This window comes from Mustelus asterias, unplaced genomic scaffold, assembly GCF_964213995.1.
Source record: "Mustelus asterias unplaced genomic scaffold, sMusAst1.hap1.1 HAP1_SCAFFOLD_1864, whole genome shotgun sequence".
Lineage (NCBI taxonomy): Eukaryota > Metazoa > Chordata > Chondrichthyes > Carcharhiniformes > Triakidae > Mustelus > Mustelus asterias.
In genome coordinates this window covers 6,214-28,918 of record NW_027591809.1, presented here as the reverse complement: position 1 = coordinate 28,918, position 22,705 = coordinate 6,214, and the positions used below count along the sequence as shown (strand labels likewise).

The 22,705-nt window shown below is 57.6% G+C and overlaps 1 protein-coding gene across 1 annotated transcript; it reads left to right on the top strand.

Annotated features, from left to right (window-relative positions):
- Positions 1-1,806: 1,806 nt before the first annotated feature.
- Positions 1,807-10,221, top strand: pcsk1nl (proprotein convertase subtilisin/kexin type 1 inhibitor, like). Its single transcript, XM_078206895.1, has 2 exons — positions 1,807-1,988; positions 9,244-10,221. Exons 1-2 carry the CDS (start codon positions 1,911-1,913, stop codon positions 10,219-10,221), a joined length of 1,056 nt encoding a protein of 351 aa, XP_078063021.1. The 5' UTR covers positions 1,807-1,910.
- The last annotated feature ends 12,484 nt before the right edge of the window (positions 10,222-22,705 follow it).

Here is a 22,705-nt window from a genome sequence, read left to right as displayed (position 1 = left end):
CCTCCCACAGTGCGGCGCTCCCTCAGCACTGACCCTCCCACAGTGCGGCGCTCCCTCAGCACTGACCATCCGACAGTGCAGTGCTCCCTCAGCACTGACCCTCTGACAGTGCGGCGCTCCCTCAGCACTGACCCTCCCACAGTGCGGCACTCCCTCAGCACTGACCCTCCCACAGTGCGGCGCTCCCTCAGCACTGACCCTCCCTCAGTGCGGAGCTCCCTCAGCACTGACCCTCCCACAGTGCAGCGCTCCCTCAGCACTGACCCTCCCACAGTGCGGCGCTCCCTCAGCACTGACCCTCCCACAGTGCGGCGCTCCCTCAGCACTGACCATCCGACAGTGCAGTGCTCCCTCAACACTGACCCTCTGACAGCGCGGCGCACCCTCAGCACTGACCCTCCCACAGCGCGGCGCTCCCTCAGCACTGACCCTCCCACAGTGTGGCGCTCCCTCAGCACTGACCCTCCCACAGTGCGGCGCTCCCTCAGCACTGACCCTCGAACAGTGTGTCCATTGGGATTGTGTGCAATGTGAGTGAATTGAATTGGATAGTAATGTTCCCATTTACCATTTACGAATTAGCAATGGCACATTTCTCTGTGTGAGCGTCTGTATGTTAGTGTGGGTGTGTGTGTGCAATGCTGCATGTTTGTGTGCATGCATGAAGGTTAGTGAGTGTGTGCTTGTCAGTGGAAATGTGTGTGTGAGTGTGTGTGTGTGTGTCTGTGACTGTGTATGTGTGTGAGTGTGTACACACACCCCTCTCCCCTGTTACACCCCTCCCCGGAACACTCCTCCCCCATGTATACCCACCTTTGTACACCACTCTAACCTGATACGCACCCCTCAGTACACCGCTCCCCCCTGCCTCCCTGCCACACCCCTCTCCCCGGTACACCTCTCCCCCCCGATACACCTCTCTGCCTTGGTACACCCCTCTGCCCCAGTACACCACTCACCCGGTACACTCCTCTGTCCTGGTACACCCTTCCCCCCCTGTACTCCCCTCTCCCCCTGGTACATCACTCCCCCCAGTACACCCCTACCTTTACTCCTGGTATAATCCTACTCCTTATATAACGCTGCCCTTGGAACTCCCCTCCCCCGGTACACCCCACCCCCATGTACACACCTTCCCGCTGGTATACCCACTCCCCTGGTATACTCTTTCCCCCTGGTTCATCACTCCCTCCCCCGGTAAACCCCTCCCCCTGGTACACCACTCTCGCCTGGTAAATCCTCTCCCCGGTACACCCCCTACCCCTAGTATATCCCTCCCCCTGGTACACCCCTCCCCCTGGTACACCCCTCCCCGGTACACCTCTCCCCCCTGGTAGACCCCTCCCCCCAGTACACTCCTCCCCCGGTAGACCCCTCCCCCTGGTAGACCCCTCCCCCCAGTAGACCCCTCCCCCCGGTAGACCTCTCCCCCTGGTACACCCTGCCCCCTGGTACACCCCTCCCCCCTGGTACACCCCTCCCCCCTGGTACACCCCTCCCCCCTGGTACACCCCTCCCCCCTGCAACGCCCTTCCCCCTGGTACACCCCTCCCCCGGTACGCCCCTCCTCCGGTCCACCCCTACCCCGGTACACCCCTCCCCTGGTACACCCCTCCCCCCTGGTACACCCCTCTCCTCTGGTACACCCCTCCCCTACACCCCTCCCCTGGTACACCCCTCCCCCCCTGGTACACCCCTCCCCTCTGGTACACCCCTCCCCTACACCCCTCCCCCTGGTACACCCCTCCCTCTGCCTGTGATGTCCACACCCAGCAGTTTGTAAGCCAGTCTCGTCTGGGCTGTCCTCTCATTCCCTGCCACACTCTCTCTCTCTCTCTCCCCCATCCCGCTCACCATCCTCCATTCACCTGCTTCCTCAGTCTGCCTGGGCAGCCTCATACCAGCTCGGGATGATGGGCCCTGGTCTCTGCTCCCTGCTTCTGTCTGTCTGCATCACCTTCAGCTCCTTCCAGCCAGCCCACAGCAAGGTAAGCAGTTCGTCAACATACCCACTGGCCAGAAAGAGGGGAGTCAGGGGGTGAGGGGAGGGGGTGAGGGGTTTGTGAGAGGGTGAGGGGGGTAAGGGGAGTGAGGGGGTGTCAGGGGGTGAGGGGTTTGTGAGAGCGTGAGGGGGGTAAGGGGAGTGAGGGGGCGTCAGGGGGTGAGGGGTTTGTGAGAGCGTGAGGGGGGTAAGGGGAGTGAGGGGGCGTCAGGGGGTGAGGGGTTTGTGAGAGCGTGAGGGGGGTAAGGGGAGTGAGGGGGTGAGGGGAGGGGTGAGGGGTTTGTGAGAGGGTGAGGGGGGTAAGGATAAATGATTGCATGCAGCCCTTGCAGGCGGGAGGCACCAGCCTGAGCGCCCCCCATTCAGACAGAGCTCCTGGTCGGAGCCGCTGTCCGCGGTGCTGAAACCTCTCTCTGCCACAGTGCAGCCGCTCCTCAGCGAATCTAATCACGTCTCCGCTGTTCCTGAGACCCTCTCTCTTTCCCTATTGCTCTCTCTCTCCCTTGCTCTCTGTCGTCCTCTCTCTCTCTGTCTCTTTCTCCCTCTCTGTCTCTCTCTCCCTCTCTCTGTCCCTCTCTGTCTCTTTCTCACCCTCTGTCTCCCTTCCACCCCCCCCATCTCTCTCTCTCTCTCTCCTTCTCTCGCTCTGTCTCTGTCTCTCCGCTCTCTGTCGCCCTCTCTGTCTCTCTGTCTCTTTCTCTCTCTCCCTCTTTCTCTGTCTCTGTCTCTCTCTCTGTCTCTCTCTCTGTCTCTCTCTCTCTGTCTCTTTCCCCCTCTCTCTCTCCCTCTCTCTCTCCCTCTCTCTCTCTCTGTCTCTCTCTCTCTGTCTCTCTATCTCTCCCTCTCTCTGTCTCTCTCCCTCTCTCTCTCTCTGTCTCTCTCTCTGTCTCTCTCTCTCTGTCTATTTCCCTCTCTCTCTCTCTCCCTCTCTCTGTCTCTCTCTCTCTCCCTCTCTCTCTCCCTCTCTCTGTCTCTCTCTCTCTCCCTCTCTCTCTCCCTCTCTCTGTCTCCCTCTCTCTCTGTCTCTCTCTCTGTCTCTCTATCTCTCCCCCTCTCTGTCTCTCTCCCTCTCTCTCTCTCTGTCTCTCTCTCTGTCTATTTCCCTCTCTCTCTCCCTCTCTCTGTCTCTCTCTCTCCCTCTCTCTGTCTCTCTCTCTCTCCCTCTCTCTCTCCCTCTCTCTGTCTCCCTCTCTCTCTGTCTCTCTCTCTGTCTCTCTATCTCTCCCCCTCTCTGTCTCTCTCCCTCTCTCTCTCTCCCTCTCTCTCTCCCTCTCTCTGTCTCTCTCTCTCTCCCTCTCTCTCTCCCTCTCTCTGTCTCCCTCTCTCTCTGTCTCTCTCTCTGTCTCTCTATCTCTCCCCCTCTCTGTCTCTCTCCCTCTCTCTCTCTCTGTCTCTCTCTCTGTCTATTTCCCTCTCTCTCTCCCTCTCTCTGTCTCTCTCTCTCTCCCTCTCTCTGTCTCTCTCTCTCTCCCTCTCTCTCTCTCCCTCTCTCTCTCTCTCTCTCTGTCTCTCTCTCTCTCTGTCTCTCTCTCTCTGTCTCTCTCCCTCTCTCTATCTCTCTCTGTCTCTCCCTCTCTCTGTCTCTCCCTCTCTCTATCTCTCTCTGTCTCCCCTCACTCTCACTCTCTCTCTCTCTTTTCTTTTGATCTCAGCCCTCGCATTCAGCGGTTTGAGCAGTGTTGTTTGTCTCAGAGACTGCAGGAGCAGATTCTGGGGCGGACGTGACCACAAGTCTCAAACAGCACGGACCATTCCAGTTTCACTCCGAGCCTCTGGTTATGTAACAGCAGAATGGAGAGGCTTTCAACAGGTCCCAACCCTTCATCTAACATTCCCACATTTACATTTCTCCCTCAGCTGATAAACAGATCGATTCACCGCAGTCTAAATTCCCAATCGGGATCTTTGACACAATCGATTCGGTTTTTCTCAGGAATAATCACAGCGAGTTACAAAAAGCTGATATTCATGTCAATGTTTCTCAGTTCATGACTCTGGACGGGTTTTATAAAGAATAATTTGTCTCCTGACTTTAACTGCATCAGGGAATGTTGTGACGTCTCGAGATATTGAGCTGGGAAAATGACTCATTCATTGACGAGGAAGTCAGAATCTAGAAACTAATCATTTCTTCATATCTCAATTACCCGCTGAGTTTCTCTCTGTCTCCCTCCATCTCAATCCCCTCTCTCACACTGCCTCACTCCCACAAACCTATCTCTGCCTTTCAACACTTTTTTTTCTGTCTCAGTCTCTCTCTCTCAGTCTCTCTGTCCTTTTTCTCTCTGTCTTTCTGTCTCTCTTCCTCAGTCTCTCTGTCCCCCCCCCCTCTCTGTCTGCCTCTCACGCTCTCTTTCTGTCTGTCTCTCTATGTCCCTCTTTCTCAGTCTTTGCGTCGTCCCACCCCCCCCCCCCCCCCGTCTTTCTGTCTCTCTTTGCCTTTGTCTGTCTCTCTCAGTCTCTGTCCCTCCTCTCTCACTCTCTCTTTCTCAGTCTCTCTGTCCTCTGTGTCTCTCTTTCTCTCTGTGTCTCTCACTCATTCTCTCCCTCTCTCTCTCTGTCTATCGTTCTTTCCCTGTCTCTCTCTCTCTTTTCTCCATTTCTCTCTCTCTCTCTGTCTCGTTATCGCTCTGTCTCTCTCTCTTTCGCTCTCTGTTTTTCTCCATATCCCTGTTTCTCCCTCTCTCTCTCTGTCCCTCCCTCACTCTCTCACTCACGCTCTCACACATTTTACGCCTCTCTCTCACTGTCACACCTTCTCCAAAACCACAGCAATGGACACAAAATTGGGACTAAGTCAACACAAGAATTAGAAGACGTTGCAATTTTAACCCTGTGCTGTACCTGTTCTGGGAGTGTTTGATGGGGACAGTGTAGAGGGAGCTTTACTCTGTATCTAACCCCGTGCTGTACCTGTCCTGGGAGTGTTTGACGGGGACAGTGTAGAGGGAGCTTTACTCTGTATCTAACCCTGTGCTGTACCTGTCCTGGGAGTGTTTGATGGGGACAGTGTAGAGGGAGCTTTGCTCTGTATCTAACCCCGTGCTGTACCTGTCCTGGGAGTGTTTGATGGGGATAGTGTCGAGGAAGCTTTACTCTGCATCTAACCCCGTGCTGTACCTGTCCTGGGAGTGTTTGATGGGGGACAGTGTAGAGTGAGCTTTACTCTGCATCTAACTCCGAGCTGTACCTGTCCTGGGAGTGTTTGATGGGAACAGTGTAGAGGGAGCTTTACTCTGTATCTAACCCCGTGCTGTACCTGTCCTGGGAGTGTTTGATGGGGACAGTGTAGAGGGAGCTTTACTCTGTATCTAACCCCGTGCTGTACCTGTCCTGGGAGTGTTTGATGGGAACAGTGTAGAGGGAGCTTTACTCTGTATCTAACCCCGTGCTGTACCTGTCCTGGGAGTGTTTGATGGGAACAGTGTAGAGGGAGCTTTACTCTGTATCTAACCCCGTGCTGTACCTGTCCTGGGAGTGTTTGATGGGGACAGTGTTGAGAGAACGGATACAAGAATAGGATGTCCAACCCTTCCTAATAAGACAACCTGCCCATTCTGGATATTAGTTTAGTAAAACTTCTCTGAACTTCTTCCAACACATTTACATTTTTCCTTAAATAAGGGGACCGATACTGTACACAATACTCCAGATGTGGTCTCACCAATTCCCTGCACAACTGAATAATAGCCTCCCTAATATTCCCAATCCGCCCCCCCCCAATAAATGATAACATTCTATGAGCTTTCCTAATAACTTGCCAGGACACCCAGCTCCCTCTACACCTCAGAGCTCTGCAATCTCTCACCATTTAGACAATCGGCTTCTTTTATTCTTCCAGCCAAATGGACCATTTCACATTTGTCCACATTATTCTCCACTTGCCCGATCTTTGACCATTCATTAAATCTCTGCCCCTTTGTAGCCTCCTTACGTCCCCTTCACAATTTACTCTCCTACCTATCTTGGTGTTGCAGCAGATTTAGCAACAGTCCCTTCGGTCCCTTCATCCAAGTCACTTTATACAAGTAAAAAGGTGAGGGCCCTGCATTGATCCCTGTGGCACACATTCTGCTAACCAGAAAATGGCCCATTTATGCATACTCTCTCTTTCCTGTTATCCAGTAAATCTTCAATCCACGGCAATATTTAATCCCCTACACCAGGAGCTTTTATTTTTATACACTTTACGCATTGACCCTCCGACAGTGCGGCGCTCCCTCAACACAGACCCTCCCACAGTGCGGCGCTTCCCCAGCACTGACCCTTCAACAGTGCAGAGCTCCCTCAGCACTGACCCTCCGACTGTGTGGCAGTCTCCCAGCCCTGACCCCCGACAGTGAGGCACTCCCTCAGCCCTGACCCTCAGACAAGGCGACGCTCCCTCAGCCCTGACCCCCGACAGTGAGGCACTCCCTCAGCCCTGACCCTCAGACAAGGCGGTGCTCCCTCAGCCCTGACCCTGAATCCCTTTAGGTCAGGACTATCAGTTGACAAGGTTCAGTCAGAGGGTAGTGATGATGGATGAAGTCAGTCAGCCCAGCAGCCATTTTGTCCCGAAGCGATGGTGGTGATGGTGTAACTCTTGTCTCACACTCCATCCGTGGCGACACATCGTAACATACATTCAACCGTTACACCTGTATCTCCAGACACTTGGGCCAAAATTGAGCATCAGTCAACAGGAAGGGTTCTGAACATATTTCAATTGACAGTGCAGCGCTCCCACAGCACTGACCCTCCCACAGTGCGGCACTCCCTCAGCACTGACCCTCCCACAGTGCGGCGCTCCCTCAGCACTGACACTCCCACAGTGCGGCGCTCCCTCAGCACTGACACTCCCACAGTGCGGCGCTCCCTCAGCACTGACCCTCCCACAGTGCGGCGCTCCCTCAGCACTGACACTCCCACAGTGCGGCGCTCCCTCAGCACTGACACTCCCACAGTGCGGCGCTCCCTCAGCACTGACCCTCCCACAGTGCGGCGCTCCCTCAGCACTGACACTCCCACAGTGCGGCGCTCCCTCAGCACTGACCCTCCCACAGTGCGGCGCTCCCTCAGCACTGACCCTCCCACAGTGCGGCACTCCCTCAGCACTGACCCTCCCACGGTGCGGCGCTCCCTCAGCACTGACCCTCCCACAGTGCGGCACTCCCTCAGCACTGACCCTCCCACAGTGCGGCACTCCCTCAGCACTGACCCTCTGACAATGGGCACTCCCTCAGCACTGACCCTCCCACGGTGCGGCGCTCCCTCAGCACTGACCCTCTGACAATGGGCACTCCCTCAGCACTGAGGTATGTCAGTCTGATTTATGGGACTCATAAGCTTGGAGTGGGTGTTGCGGGAGATGGCTTTGTGACTCAGAAGCAGACTTATGATGAGTAACAGAGATCGATCCACGATATTGAACCCCAGTCTCCTTGGATACCATGCTTGGCTGCGCAAACAGTTTGGAACAGCTAACCAGAATGGGCGCGATTGGCCATTTAATTGTGTTTGTCAACCACTGATATCAAAGTCCACATTCTGTGGCCCTTCTGTTCAGAGGAAGTTACCCAGCAACCGGTGAAAATGCCGATCTTTGCAAGACGTTGCGAACCCTCCATCTGTACAGTCCTGTCAACACTGCAGGCTGTAGTGAGGGGAGGAGGGGGGAATGGTTTTATCGCGACACAGGACAATGTGAGCCCCCCAGGAAGGTCCATCTTATGAGGATAGAATCCAGCCCTGCATTTATATAGCCCCTCGCTCTGTCGGGGCACGGTGCTATGTCCGAGTTCTTCCCCAAGTCCTGGGGGACCGAACAGGCACCCTCCACCCCCCAAGCAGATAACCCTCCTTTGTAAGGTAAAGGTGCGGTGTCCTCCCTCACACTGCTAGCACTGGGATCTTGCTGTGCGCGGACCTGTCGCCACGTGTGCTCTATGACAACTGCCATACAGACTTGAGGAGGGGTCTTGTGCCCTGAATCCCTTTAGGTCAGGACTATCAGTTGACAAGGTTCAGTCAGAGGGTAGTGATGATGGATGAAGTCAGTCAGCCCAGCAGCCATTTTGTCCCGAAGCGATGGTGGTGATGGTGTAACTCTTGTCTCACACTCCATCCGTGGCGACACATCGTAACATACATTCAACCGTTACACCTGTATCTCCAGACACTTGGGCCAAAATTGAGCATCAGTCAACAGGAAGGGTTCTGAACATATTTCAATTGACAGTGCGGCGCTCCCACAGCACTGACCCTCCCACAGTGCGGCACTCCCTCAGCACTGACCCTCCCACAGTGCGGCGCTCCCTCAGCACTGACACTCCCACAGTGCGGCGCTCCCTCAGCACTGACACTCCCACAGTGCGGCGCTCCCTCAGCACTGACCCTCCCACAGTGCGGCGCTCCCTCAGCACTGACACTCCCACAGTGCGGCGCTCCCACAGCACTGACTCTCCCACAGTGTGGCGCTCCCTCAGCACTGACCCTCCCACAGTGCAGCGCTCCCTCAGCACTGACCCTCCCACAGTGCAGCGCTCCCACAGCACTGACCCTCCCACAGTGCGGCACTCCCACAGCACTGACCCTCCCACAGTGCGGCGCTCCCACAGCACTGACCCTCCCACAGTGCGGCGCTCCCTCAGCACTGACCCTCCCACAGTGCGGCGCTCCCTCAGCACTGACCCTCCCACAGTGCGGCGCTCCCTCATCACTGACCCTCCCACAGTGCGGCGCTCGCTCATCACTGACCCTCCCACAGTGCGGCGCTCCCTCAGCACTGACCCTCAGACAGTGCGGCGCTCCCTCAGCACTGACCCTCCCACAGTGCGGCGCTCCCTCAGCACTGACCCTCCGACAATGTGGCGCTCCCTCAGCACTGACCCTCCCGCAGTGCGGCGCTCCCTCACACTGACCCTCCCACAGTGCGGCACTCCCCCAGCACTGACCCTCCCACAGTGCGGCACTCCCCCAGCACTGACCCTCCCACAGTGCGGCGCTCCCTCTGCACTGACCCTCCCACAGTGCGGCACTCCCCCAGCACTGACCCTCCCACAGTGCGGCACTCTCCCAGCACTGACCCTCCGACAATGTGGCGCTCCCTCACCGCTGACCCGCCAATAATGGTGATCTATTATCATCAAACTAAATTCTTTAAATGATGTTCGGGACAGTATTAGATTTGGATATTGTCTCTTTGTCCCTGAAGGGTCCCATTTCTAACTCTCCTTTCTCTCTCTCTCTCTGTCCTTTAGCCTCTGGCCATGTCAAGGGTCCCAGTGGATGATGAGACCGGATTGGTGGTTACCAGGTTCCGACGGGACGCACTGCCCTATGAGGGTGAGATGTTTGCCTACCCCTCTGGCGAGGCTGCCCGCAATGAGGCCTTCTACGCACCGCTGGCCAGCCAGGCGGCTATGGCCCGACTGGGCCTTGGTCCCCGGGAGCGGGAGCTGCTGGAGCGACAGGGCCTGTTGCTGAGCCAGGCCGAGGTGAAGCCAGGCTGGGGCCGGAAGGACGGCGATGAGAGGCTGGGCGAGGCCCTGCAGAGACTGCTGGAGGACAGCCGGCGACGAGACCAGGAGGCGGCCTACCTAGCCAACCTGCTGCAGGCCTGGAGCGAGCTGGGCCTGCCTGAGGCCTACCCCGGCGGCGGGGGTGAGGCCACCGACAATGAGGCTGGGCCTGAGCCGCGCAACGGCTACCCCGACTACGATGAGCTGGCAGCTGGTCGCTACGGTAACCGCCAGCCGGCCTACCTGCCCCCGGGGCGCCCGGGCCTGGAGGAAATGGCGGGGGAGGGTGGCGGGGAGCTGGAAGAGCAGGTCGTGCGCTATCTGGTGGGCCGCATCCTCGCCAACCTGGACGCCGGCACCCAGCGGCTGGCCCGCCGCGATCTGCTGCCCTCCCTGCCCGAGGGCCCAGGCCCCAGGCGCGTGAGGAGAGCCTTGCCCCAGGAGAGGGGCAGTGGCTCAGGGGGACGCACCAATCTGCTGCGTGTCAAACGACTGGGGGGCCTTGACGGGGAGGAGGAGGACGGGGGGGAAGAGGAGGGGGGAGCGCAGGAGGGTATCGGCTATCCTTCGGCAGCCAAGGAGGCCCAGGGCCTGCAGCGGATGAAGCGAATCGAGGGGCATTTGCCGGAGCCGGGGACACTCATCCGGAACAGACGCTACTCGGGGTACCAGGGGGCAGAACTGGCAGAGCGCTTCATCAAATTCCTGCCCGATTAAATTGTGCCAACCACTGCCCAGAAGATGAATGGAATATTTATATATATATATTATATCTCTAATCGTGACACAAATGAAGGGTTAGTGGGGGGAGTGGCCGAGGGGCTGCTGTTTATCAGAGGGGGCGCTCCCCAACCTGTAATTGCGGCAAATTTCTCTTTATTTTTTCCCCCTGAGTCTGTGTTTCTGTGTCCCCCGTTGTGATCACCAGCTTCTGTGGGGAGGGAGGGGGGATTAGCGCGGGGTGGGGTGGGGGTGGTGGGGGGGGCGGTGGTGCGTGCCGCCCCCCCCCCCCCCCCCCCGCCTCCCCCCTTGGCCGAATAGCTCGCAGCCCTCACGCCATCTTGTGCACAGTGATTCTTTGTTGTCAATCGTAATAATAAAGATAAAAGTGTTTGCTCTTCTCCCGGCTTGGGATTTGTGTGGACTGCAAAACTTTCTCTTCCGTCTCCCTCCCCCACAACGCAACGCGGGAATTGGATGTGGGCGTCAGATGGGTGGGGTGGGGTGGCTTTGGGGTGGGCGTGGGAGTAGCTGGGGGTGGGGGAGTGGAGGGTGGGGTCACAGGATGGGAGAGGCACTGGGGTTCTTGTCTTCCTCCAGTGTCGAAGTGAATAATCTTGATTATTCCCCACACAAAAGGGCACAGTGGTTAGCACTGCTGCCTCACAGCGTCAGGGACCCGGGTTCGATTCCGGCCTCTGTGTGGAGTTTGCACGTTCTCCCCGTGTCTGCGTGGGTTTCCTCCGGCTGCTCCAGTTTCCTCCCACAGTCCAAAGATGTGCGGGTTAGGTGGATTGGCCGTGCTAAATTGCGCCTTAGTGTCAGGGGGATAAGCAGGGTAAATAACAAAGAACAAAGAACAGTACAGCACAGGAACAGGCCCTTCGGCCCTCCAAGCCTGCGCTGCTCATGTGCCCAACTAGACCATTCATTTGTATCCCTCTATTCCCAGTCTGTTCGTGTGGCTATCTAGATAAGTCTTAAACGATCCCAGCATGTCCGCCTCAATCACCTTGCTTGGCAGTGCATTCCAGGCCCCCACCACCCTCTGTGTAAAATACGTCCCCCTGACACCTGTTTTGAACCTTGCCCCCTCACCTTGAACCCGTGACCCCTTGTGTTCGTCACCTCCGACCTGGGAAAAAGCTTCCCACTGTTCACTCTATCTATGCCCTTCATAATTTTATACACCTCTATTAGGTCACCCCCCCATCCTCCGTCTTTCCAGGGAGAACAACCCCAGTTTTACCTAATCTCTCCTCATAGCTAAGACCCTCCATACCAGGCAACATCCTGGTAAACCTTCTCTGTACTCTCTCCAAAGCCTCCACGTCCTTCTGGTAGTGTGGCGACCAGAACTGGACGCAGTATTCCAAATGTGGCCTAACCATCGTTCTATACAGCTGCAACATCATGTGCCAACTTTTATATTCTATACCCCGTCCAATAAAGGCAAGTATGCCACATACCTTCTTCACCACCCTCTCCACCTGTGCTGCCACCTTTAAGGGTCTGTGGACTTGTACACCCAGGTCCCTCTGTGTGTCTATACTCCTGATGGTTCTGCCATTTATTGTATAGCTCCCCTAAATAAGGGTTACGGGAATAGGGCCTGGGTGGGATTGTGGTCGGTACAGAAGTGATGGGCCAAAGGCCTCCTTCTGCACTGTCGGGATTCTACGATTCTATAACTGGGCTAGTGGGCCGAGGAACGGCAGATGGAGTTGAATTCAGATAAATGTGAGGGGTTGCATTTTGGTCAGACGAACCAGGGCAGGACTTGTACAGTTAATGGTAGGGCCCTGGGGAGTGTTGCTGAACAGAGGGACCGAGAGGGTGCAGGTACATAGTTCCTTGAAAGTGGCGTCACAGGTAGACAGGGATATGAAGAAGGTGTTTGGCACACTTGCCTGCATCAGTCAGAGCTTTGAGTACAGGAGTTGGGGTGTTCTGTTACAACTGTACAAGACATTGGTCAGGCCACATCTGGAATAGTGTGCACAATTCCGATCACTCTGCCATAGGAAGGATGTGATTAAACTGGAAAGGGTGCAAAAAAGATTTACAAGGATGTTACCGGGACTGGAAGCTTTGAATTATAAAGAGAGGCTGAATACTGGGACTTTTTTCCCTGGAGCATAGGAGGATGAGGGGTGACCTTATAGAGGTTTATAAAATCATGGGGGGCATAGACAAGGTGAATAGCTAATATCTTTTCTACAGGGTAGGGGAGTCCAAAACTAGAGGGCGTAGGTTTAAGGTGAGAGGGACCCGAGGGGCAACTTTTTTCACACAGAGGGTGGTGCGTGTATGGAATGAGCTGTCAGAAGAGGGAGCTGAGGCGGTCACAATTACAATATTTAAAAGATATTTGGACAGATACATGGATGGGAAAGGTTTAGAGGGATATGGGCCAAACACGGCCAAATGGGACCAGTTCAGTTTAGGAAACATGGCCGGAATGGACAAGTTGGGCCGAATGGCCTGTTTCCATGCTGTATATCTCTATGACTATTGGGGCATTGAGTTTAAAAATTGGCAAGTCATGTTGCAGCTTTATAGAACCTTAGTTAGACCGCACTTGGAATATAGTGTTCAATTCTGGTCGCCACACTACCAGAAGGATGTGGAGGCTTTGGAGAGGGTACAGAAAAGATTTACCAGGATGTTGCCTGGTATGGAGGGCATCAGCTATGAGGGGAGGTTGGAGAAACTCGGTTTGTTCTCACTGGAACCACGGAGGTTGAGGGGAGACCTGATAGAAGTCTACAAGATTATTGGAGGGGGGAGCATGGACAGAGTGGAGAGTCAGAAGCTTTTCCCAGGGTGGAAGAGTCAATTACTAGGGGGCACAGGTTTAAAATGCAAGGGGCAAGGTTTAAAGAAGTTGAACGAGGCAGCTTTTCTTTTGCAGAGAAGGTGGTGGGTGCCTGGAACTCACTGCCAGGGGAGGTAGTGGAAGCAGATATGAAAGTGACTTTTAAGGAGCGCCTTGACAAATACATGAATAGGATGGGAATAGAGGGATACGGTCCCCGGAAGGGTAGGGGGTTTTAGTTCAGTCGGGCAGCATGGTCGGTGCAGGCTTGGAGGGCCGAAGGGCCTGTTCCTGTGCTGTAATTTTCTTTGTTCTTTGACTCTCTGTGACTCTGATTGAGGGGGTGATCTGATCGAAGGAGATTGAAGATGATTAAAGGATTCGATAGGGTTGATAGAGAGAAACGGCGTCGCTGGTGGGTGGGAGAGTCCACAACAGGGGGGGGTCAGGGGGGCCTGATGAGAGTCAGGCCGTCCAAGAGGGGGGCCAGGAAGCCCGACCCCACACAAAGGGGAGCGGAAATCTGGAACTCTCTCCCAAAAAAGGTTGTCGAGGCTGCGGGGGTGGGTGTGAGGTGGGGGTGGGTGTGAGGTGGGGGGAGGGGGGACAATTGGAAATTTCAACTATGAGACTGATAGATATTTGTTGGGTAGTTGCGGGGGGAGCAGGTCAAGGGTCACGGAATCGAGATGGGTAGATGGAGCTAAGATACGGATCAGCCCTGATCTGATTAATTGGTGAGACAGGCTTGAGAGAAGCAGAATGGCCTCCTCCTGTTCCTGTGTAACAGGCTCGAGAGGGGCTGAATGGCCTCCTCCTGCTCCTGTGTAACAGGCTCGAGAGGGGGGCTGAATGGCCTCCTCCTGTTCCTGTGTAACAGGCTCGAGAGGGGCTGAATGGCCTCCTCCTGTTCCTGTGTAACAGGCTCGAGAGGGGCTGAATGGCCTCCTCCTGTTCCTGTGTAACAGGCTCGAGAGGGGCTGAATGGCCTCCTCCTGTTCCTGTGTAACAGGCTCGAGAGGGGCTGAATGGCCTCCTCCTGTTCCTGTGTAACAGGCTCGAGAGGGGCTGAATGGCCTCTCCGTTGCTCACTCTTGGGGTCAGGGCGGGAACATCACAGGAAGCTGGTGCATTTTCTGGAGACGCAGATGACCAATCAGATTGGGAGGATCGGGAATGAGGTCAGTCACGGATCGTCAGTCTCAACGCGCCGGGCAGCAGGCGGAGACGGGGTGAGAGGCGCTGTCACCGTGATGATACAGGAAACAGGGCCAGAGCATTCAGGCACAGCAAGATCCCACAAAATACCAATCAGATCCATGACCCACATCTGCTGTTCCATGTTCACTGTTGTTGGTTCAGGGTGAGATATCGAACCTGTGGTCACCAAGGAAACCCCCAACCCCATCTCCACCCGTACTCCAGCCAGTGGAAACCTTGGGGTAATTCAGGCTCACCTCGCAAGGCAGTGCAGTGCTCCCTCAGCACTGACCCTCCCACAGTGCGGCGCTCCCTCAGCACTGACCCTCCCACAGTGCGGCGCTCCCTCAGCACTGACCCTCCCACAGTGCGGCGCTCCCTCAGCACTGACCCTCCCACAGTGCGGCGCTCCCTCAGCACTGACCCTCCCACAGTGCGGCGCTCCCTCAGCACTGACCCTCCCACAGTGCGGCACTCCCTCAGCACTGACCCTCCCACAGTGCGGCGCTCCCTCAGCACTGACCCTCCCACAGTGCGGCGCTCCCTCAGCACTAACCCTCCCACAGTGCGGCGCTCCCTCAGCATTGACCCTCCCACAGTGCGGCGCTCCCTCAGCACTGACCCTCCCACAGTGCGGCGCCCCTCAGCACTGACCCTCCCACAGTGCAGTGCTCCCTCAGCACTGACCCTCCCACAGTGCGGCGCTCCCTCAGCACTGACCCTCCTACAGTGCGGCGCTCCCTCAGCACTGACCCTCCCACAGTGCGGCGCTCCCTCAGCACTGACCCTCCTACAGTGCAGTGCTCCCTCAGCACTGACCCTCCCGCAGTGCGGCACTCCCTCAGCACTGACCGTCCCGCAGTGCGGTACTCCCTCAGCATCGACCCTCCCACAGTGCGGCGCTCCCTCAGCACTGACCCTCCCACAGTGTGGCGCTCCCTCAGCACTGACCCTCCCACAGTGCGGTGCTCCCTCAGCACTGACCCTCCCACAATGCAGTGCTCCCTCAGCACTGACCCTCCCACAGTGTGACCTCCCTCAGCACTGACCCTCCCACAGTGTGACGCTCCCTCAGCACTGACCCTCCCACAGTGCAGCGCTCCCTCAGCACTGACCCTCCCACAGTGCGGCGCTCCCTCAGCACTGACCCTCCCAGAGTGCGGCGCCCCCTCAGCACTGACCCTCCCACAGTGCGGTGCTCCCTCAGCACTGAACCGCCCACAGTGCGGCGCTCCCTCAACACTTACCCTCCCACAGTGTGCGGCACTTTCTCAGCACTGACCCTCCGACAGTGCGGCGCTCCCTCAGCACTGACCCCCCCACAGTGCGGCACTCCCTCAGCACTGACCCTCACACAGTGCGGCGCTCCCTCAGCACTGACCCTCCCACAGGGCGGCGCTCCCTCAGCACTAACCCTCCCACAGTGCGGCGCTCCCTCAGCACTGACCCTCCCACAGTGCGGTGCTCCCTCAGCACTGACCCTCCCACAGTGCAGAGCTCCCTCAGCACTGACCCTCCCACAGTGCGGCGCTCCCTCAGCACTGACCCTCCTACAGTGCGGCGCTCCCTCAGCACTGACCCTCCCACAGTGCGGCGCTCCCTCAGCACTGACCCTCCCACAGTGCGGCGCTCCCTCAGCACTGACCCTCCCACAGTGTGGTGCTCCCTCAGCACTGACCCTCCCACAGTGCGGCGCTCCCTCAGCACTAACCCTCCCACAGTGCGGCGCTCCCTCAGCATTGACCCTCCCACAGTGCGGCGCTCCCTCAGCACTGACCCTCCCACAGTGCGGCGCTCCCTCAGCACTGACCCTCCCACAGTGCAGTGCTCCCTCAGCACTGACCCTCCCACAGTGCGGCGCTCCCTCAGCACTGACCCTCCTACAGTGCGGCGTTCCCTCAGCACTGACCCTCCCACAGTGCAGCGCTCCCTCAGCACTGACCCTCCTACAGTGCAGTGCTCCCTCAGCACTGACCCTCCCGCAGTGCGGCACTCCCTCAGCACTGACCCTCCTGCAGTGCGGCACTCCCTCAGCACCGACCCTCCCACAGTGCGGCGCTCCCTCAGCACTGACCCTCCCACAGAGTGGCGCTCCCTCAGCACTGACCCTCCCACAGTGCGGTGCTCCCTCAGCACTGACCCTCCCACAATGCAGTGCTCCCTCAGCACTGACCCTCCCACAGTGTGACGCTCCCTCAGCACTGACCCTCCCACAGTGTGACGCTCCCTCAGCACTGACCCTCCCACAGTGCGGCGCTCCCTCAGCACTGACCCTCCCACAGTGCGGCGCTCCCTCAGCACTGACCCTCCCACAGTGCGGCGCTCCCTCAGCACTGACCCTCCCACAGTGCGGTGCTCCCTCAGCACTGAACCGCCCACAGTGCGGCGCTCCCTCAACACTTACCCTCCCACAGTGTGCGGCACTTCCTCAGCACTGACCCTCCGACAGTGCGGCGCTCCCTCAGCACTGACCCCCCCACAGTGCGGCACTCCCTCAGCACTGACCCTCCCACAGTGTGGCGCTCCCTCAGCACTGACCCTCCCACAGTGCGGTGCTCCCTCAGCACTGACCCTCCCACAATGCAGTGCTCCCTCAGCACTGACCCTCCCACAGTGCGGTGCTCCCTCAGCACTGACCCTCCCACAGTGCAGAGCTCCCTCAGCACTGACCCTCCCACAGTGCGGCGCTCCCTCAGCACTGACCCTCCTACAGTGCGGCGCTCCCTCAGCACTGACCCTCCCACAGTGCGGCGCTCCCTCAGCACTGACCCTCTGACAGTGCGGCGCTCCCTCAGCACTGACCCTCCCACAGTGTGGTGCTCCCTCAGCACTGACCCTCCCACAGTGCGGCGCTCCCTCAGCACTAACCCTCCCACAGTGCGGCGCTCCCTCAGCATTGACCCTCCCACAGTGCGGCGCTCCCTCAGCACTGACCCTCCCACAGTGCGGCGCTCCCTCAGCACTGACCCTCCCACAGTGCAGTGCTCCCTCAGCACTGACCCTCCCACAGTGCGGCGCTCCCTCAGCACTGACCCTCCCACAGTGCGGCGCTCCCTCAGCACTGACCCTCCTACAGTGCGGCGCTCCCTCAGCACTGACCCTCCCACAGTGCGGCGCTCCCTCAGCACTGACCCTCTGACAGTGCGGCGCTCCCTCAGCACTGACCCTCCCACAGTGTGGTGCTCCCTCAGCACTGACCCTCCCACAGTGCGGCGCTCCCTCAGCACTAACCCTCCCACAGTGCGGCGCTCCCTCAGCATTGACCCTCCCACAGTGCGGCGCTCCCTCAGCACTGACCCTCCCACAGTGCGGCGCTCCCTCAGCACTGACCCTCCCACAGTGCAGTGCTCCCTCAGCACTGACCCTCCCACAGTGCGGCGCTCCCTCAGCACTGACCCTCCTACAGTGCGGCGCTCCCTCAGCACTGACCCTCCCACAGTGCGGCGCTCCCTCAGCACTGACCCTCCTACAGTGCAGTGCTCCCTCAGCACTGACCCTCCCGCAGTGCGGCACTCCCTCAGCACTGACCCTCCCGCAGTGCGGCACTCCCTCAGCACCGACCCTCCCACAGTGCGGCGCTCCCTCAGCACTGACCCTCCCACAGAGTGGCGCTCCCTCAGCACTGACCCTCCCACAGTGCGGTGCTCCCTCAGCACTGACCCTCCCACAATGCAGTGCTCCCTCAGCACTGACCCTCCCACAGTGTGACGCTCCCTCAGCACTGACCCTCCCACAGTGCGGCGCTCCCTCAGCACTGACCCTCCCACAGTGCGGTGCTCCCTCAGCACTGAACCGCCCACAGTGCGGCGCTCCCTCAACACTTACCCTCCCACAGTGTGCGGCACTTCCTCAGCACTGACCCTCCGACAGTGCGGCGCTCCCTCAGCACTGACCCCCCCACAGTGCGGCACTCCCTCAGCACTGACCCTCACACAGTGCGGCGCTCCCTCAGCACTGACCCTCCCACAGTGCGGCGCTCCCTCAGCACTAACCCTCCCACAGTGCGGCGCTCCCTCAGCACTGACCCTCCCACAGTGCGGCGCTCCCTCAGCACTGACCCTCCCACAGTGCAGTGCTCCCTCAGCACTGACCCTCCCACAGTGCGGCGCTCCCTCAGCACTGACCCTCCTACAGTGCGGCGCTCCCTCAGCACTGACCCTCCCACAGTGCGGCGCTCCCTCAGCACTGACCCTCCTACAGTGCAGTGCTCCCTCAGCACTGACCCTCCCGCAGTGCGGCACTCCCTCAGCACCGACCCTCCCACAGTGTGACGCTCCCTCAGCACTGACCCTCCCACAGTGCGGCGCTCCCTCAGCACTGACCCTCCCACAGTGTGGCGCTCCCTCAGCACTGACCCTCCCAGAGTGCGGCGCTCCCTCAGCACTGACCCTCCCACAGTGCGGTGCTCCCTCAGCACTGAACCGCCCACAGTGCGGCGCTCCCTCAACACTGACCCTCCCACAGTGTGCGGCACTTTCTCAGCACTGACCCTCCGACAGTGCGGCGCTCCCTCAGCACTGACCCCCCCACAGTGCGGCACTCCCTCAGCACTGACCCTCGCACAGTGCGGCGCTCACTCAGCACTGACCCTCACACAGTGCGGCGCTCCCTCAGCACTGACCCTCCCACAGTGAGGCCCTCCCTCAGCACTGACCCTCCCACAGTGCGGCGCTCCCGCTGCACTGACCCTCCTACAGTGCGGCGCTCCCTCTGTACTGACACTCCCACAGTGCGACACTCCCTCAGCACTGCCCCTCCCACAGTGCGGCGCTCCCTCAGCACTGACCCTCCCACAGTGCGGCGCTCCCTCTGTACTGACCCTCCCACAGTGCGGGGCTCCCTCTGCACTGACCCTCCTACAGTGCGGCGCTCCCTCTGTACTGACACTCCCACAGTGCGGCGCTCCCTCAGCACTGACCCTCCCACAGTGCGGCGCTCCCTCAGCACTGACACTCCCACAGTGCGACACTCCCTCAGCACTGCCCCTCCCACAGTGCGGCGCTCCCTCAGCACTGACCCTCCCACAGTGCGGCGCTACCTCAGCACTGACCCTCCAACAGTGTGGTGCTCCCTTAGCACTGACCCTCCGACAGTGCGGCACGCCCTTGACACTGACCCTCCAAGAGTTTGGTGCTCCCTCGGCATTGACTCTCCGACTGTGCGACGCTCCCTCAGCACTGACATTTTACACTGTCCCCATCAAACTCTCCCATGACAGGAACAGCATGAGGTTAGATACAGAGTTTAGCTCCCTCTACACTGTCCCCACCAAACACTCCCAGGACAGGTACAGCACGGGGTGAGATACAGAGCAAACCTCCCTCCACACTCTCCCCATCAAATACTCCCAGGGGAGGTACAGCACAGAGTTAGATACAGAGTAAAGTTCCCTCTACGCTGACCCCATCAAACACTCCCAGGACAGGTACAGCACCGGTTAGATACAGAGTAAAGCTCCCTCTACACTGTCCCCATTAAACACTCCCAGGACAGGTACAGCACGGGGTTAGATACAGAGTAAAGCTCCCTCTACACTGTCCCCATCAAACACTCCATGATGACATCAACAAGTTCCATCCCACCATCAGACTCACCATGGACTACTCTCCAGAATCGGTTGCATTCTTGGACACATGCATCTCCATCAAGACGGTCACCTCAGCACCTCACTGTACCGCAAGCCCACGGATAACCTCACGATGCTCCACTTCTCCAGCTTCCACCCTAAACACGTTAAAGAAGCCATCCCCTACGGACAAGCCCTCCGAATACACAGGATCTGCTCGGATGAGGAGGATCTCAACAGACACCTCCAGACGCTGAAAGATGCCCTCATAAGAACAGGATATGGCGCTCGACTCATCGATCAACAGTTCCGACGCGCCACAGCGAAAAACCGCACCGACCTCCTCAGAAGACAAACACGGGACACAGTGGACAGAGTACCCTTCGTCGTCCAGTACTTCCCCGGAGCGGAGAAGCTACGGCATCTCCTTCGGAGCCTTCAACATGTCATTGGTGAAGACGAACATCTCGCCAAGGCCATCCCCACACCTCCACTTCTTGCCTTCAAACAACCGCACAACCTCAAACAGACCATTGTCCGCAGCAAACTACCCAGCCTTCAGGAGAACAGTGACCACGACACCACACAACCCTGCCACAGCAACCTCTGCAAGACGTGCCGGATCATCGACACGGATGCCATCATCTCACGTGAGAACACCATCTACCAGGTACACGGTACCTACTCTTGCAACTCGGCCAACATTGGCTACCTGATACGCTGCAAGAAAGGGTGTCCCGAGGCATGGTACATTGGGGAGACCATGCAGACGCTACGACAACGGATGAATGAACACCGTTCGACAATCACCAGGCAAGACTGTTCTCTTCCTGTGGGGGAGCACTTCAGCGGTCACGGGCATTCGGCCTTGGATCTTCAGGTAAGCGTTCTCCAAGGCAGCCTTTTGACACACGACAACGCAGAGTCGCTGAGCAGAAACTGATAGCCAAGTTCCGCACACATGAGGACGGCCTAAACCGGGATGTTGGATTTATGTCACATTATCAGTAACCCCCACAGCTTGCCTCCTGCACTTGCGGGCTGTCCTGTCTGGAGACAATACACATCTCTTTAACATGTGCTTAATGCCCCCTCCACCCACATTGTCTGTATCTTTAAGACCTGGCTGGTTGTAGGGATTCGCATTCTAATCAGTATTCTGTAACTTGATGTTGTGTCTCTGTGCACTGTTTGAGAGCACATTTCCACTCCATCTGACGAAGGAGCAGCGCTCCGAAAGCTTATGGTGTTTGCTACCAAATAAACCTGTTGGACTTTAACCTGATGTTGTGAGACTTCTTCCCATGAAACACTCCCAGGACAGGTACAGCACGGGGTTAGATATAGAGTGAAGCTCCCTCTACACTGTCCCCATCAAACACTCCCAGGACAGGTACAGCACAGGGTTAGATATAGAGTGAATCTCCCTCTACACTGTCCCCATCAAACACTCCCAGGACAGGTACAGCACAGGGTTAGATATAGAGTGAATCTCCCTCTACACTGACCCCATCAAACTGAGAATCAGATTAAAAAGAATTTGAGAGTGACGATGATGTTTGTTTTTGATTGTTTAATAATCAGCTGGTCACTGAAGGTCTAGAAGCTTCCGCCGATCATCTGGCAGCAGAGATTCATCTCGAATTGAGATGTGGCGTTGTTTTGATGCGTGCTGTCGCAGGGTGTGTTTCGGGCACTCTCTCCAGGATGAAGCAGGTTGGCAGGTTTGAGTTGCTGGTCTGTGTCTAACTGTTTACCAGCACGGGGAGACCGGACAGTCCCAGGGTGGGAGCTGGAGCGGCTGTGAGACCCCTGGCTGTGTCAGCAATGCTCTCTGTCCCTCACCCACGAGGGCTCTGGGCTCCGTCACTGCGCCCATCCATCGGTACCCAGCTTCACCGGGGAGCTGCCACGAAGGGCTTGTTGACTGGCTGGCTACTTGACTCTGATAAACATCACAAACCCATCTGGAAACACTCGCAATGTCACATTCTGAAACAAACACACACACAAACACTCTCTCACACACACTCTCACACTGACACACACACACGCACTCACACTGACACACACACACGCACTCACACTGACACACACACACGCACTCACACTGACACACACACACGCACTCACACTGACACACACACACGCACTCACACTGACACACACACACGCAGTCACACTGACACACACGCACTCACACTGACACACACACACTCTCACACTGACACACACACACTGACACACACACACTCTCACACTGACACACACACACACACTCACACTGACACACACTCACACTGACAGAATCACGCACTCACACACACACGCGCTCACACTGACACACACACGCACTCACACTGACACACACACACACTGACACTGACACACACATGCACTGACACACACACACATGCACTCACACAGACACACACATGCACTCACACTGACACACACATGCACTCACACTGACACACACATGCACTCACACTGACACACACACACACTGACACTGACACACACACACACTGACACACACACACATGCACTCACACAGACACACACACACGCACTCACACTGACACACACACACGCACTCACACTGACACACACACGCACTCACACTGACACACTCACGCACTCACACTGACACACTCGCACTCACACTGACACATTCACACTGACACACTCACGCACTCACACTGACACACACACACTCTCACACTGACACACACACACACTCACACTGACACACACACACTCTCACACTGACACACACACACACTCTCACACTGACACGCACTCACACTGACAGAAACACGCACTCACACTGACACAAACACGCACTCACACTGACACACACACGCACTCACACTGACACACACACGCACTCACAC

Bases quoted from the DNA above. Each gene is read 5' to 3' on its own strand.
- pcsk1nl (XM_078206895.1), top strand. From the start codon at position 1,911: ATGATGGGCCCTGGTCTCTGCTCCCTGCTTCTGTCTGTCTGCATCACC. The intron at 1,989-9,243 runs GTAAGCAGTTCG...TCTGTCCTTTAG, and splicing joins TCCAGCCAGCCCACAGCAAG to CCTCTGGCCATGTCAAGGGT.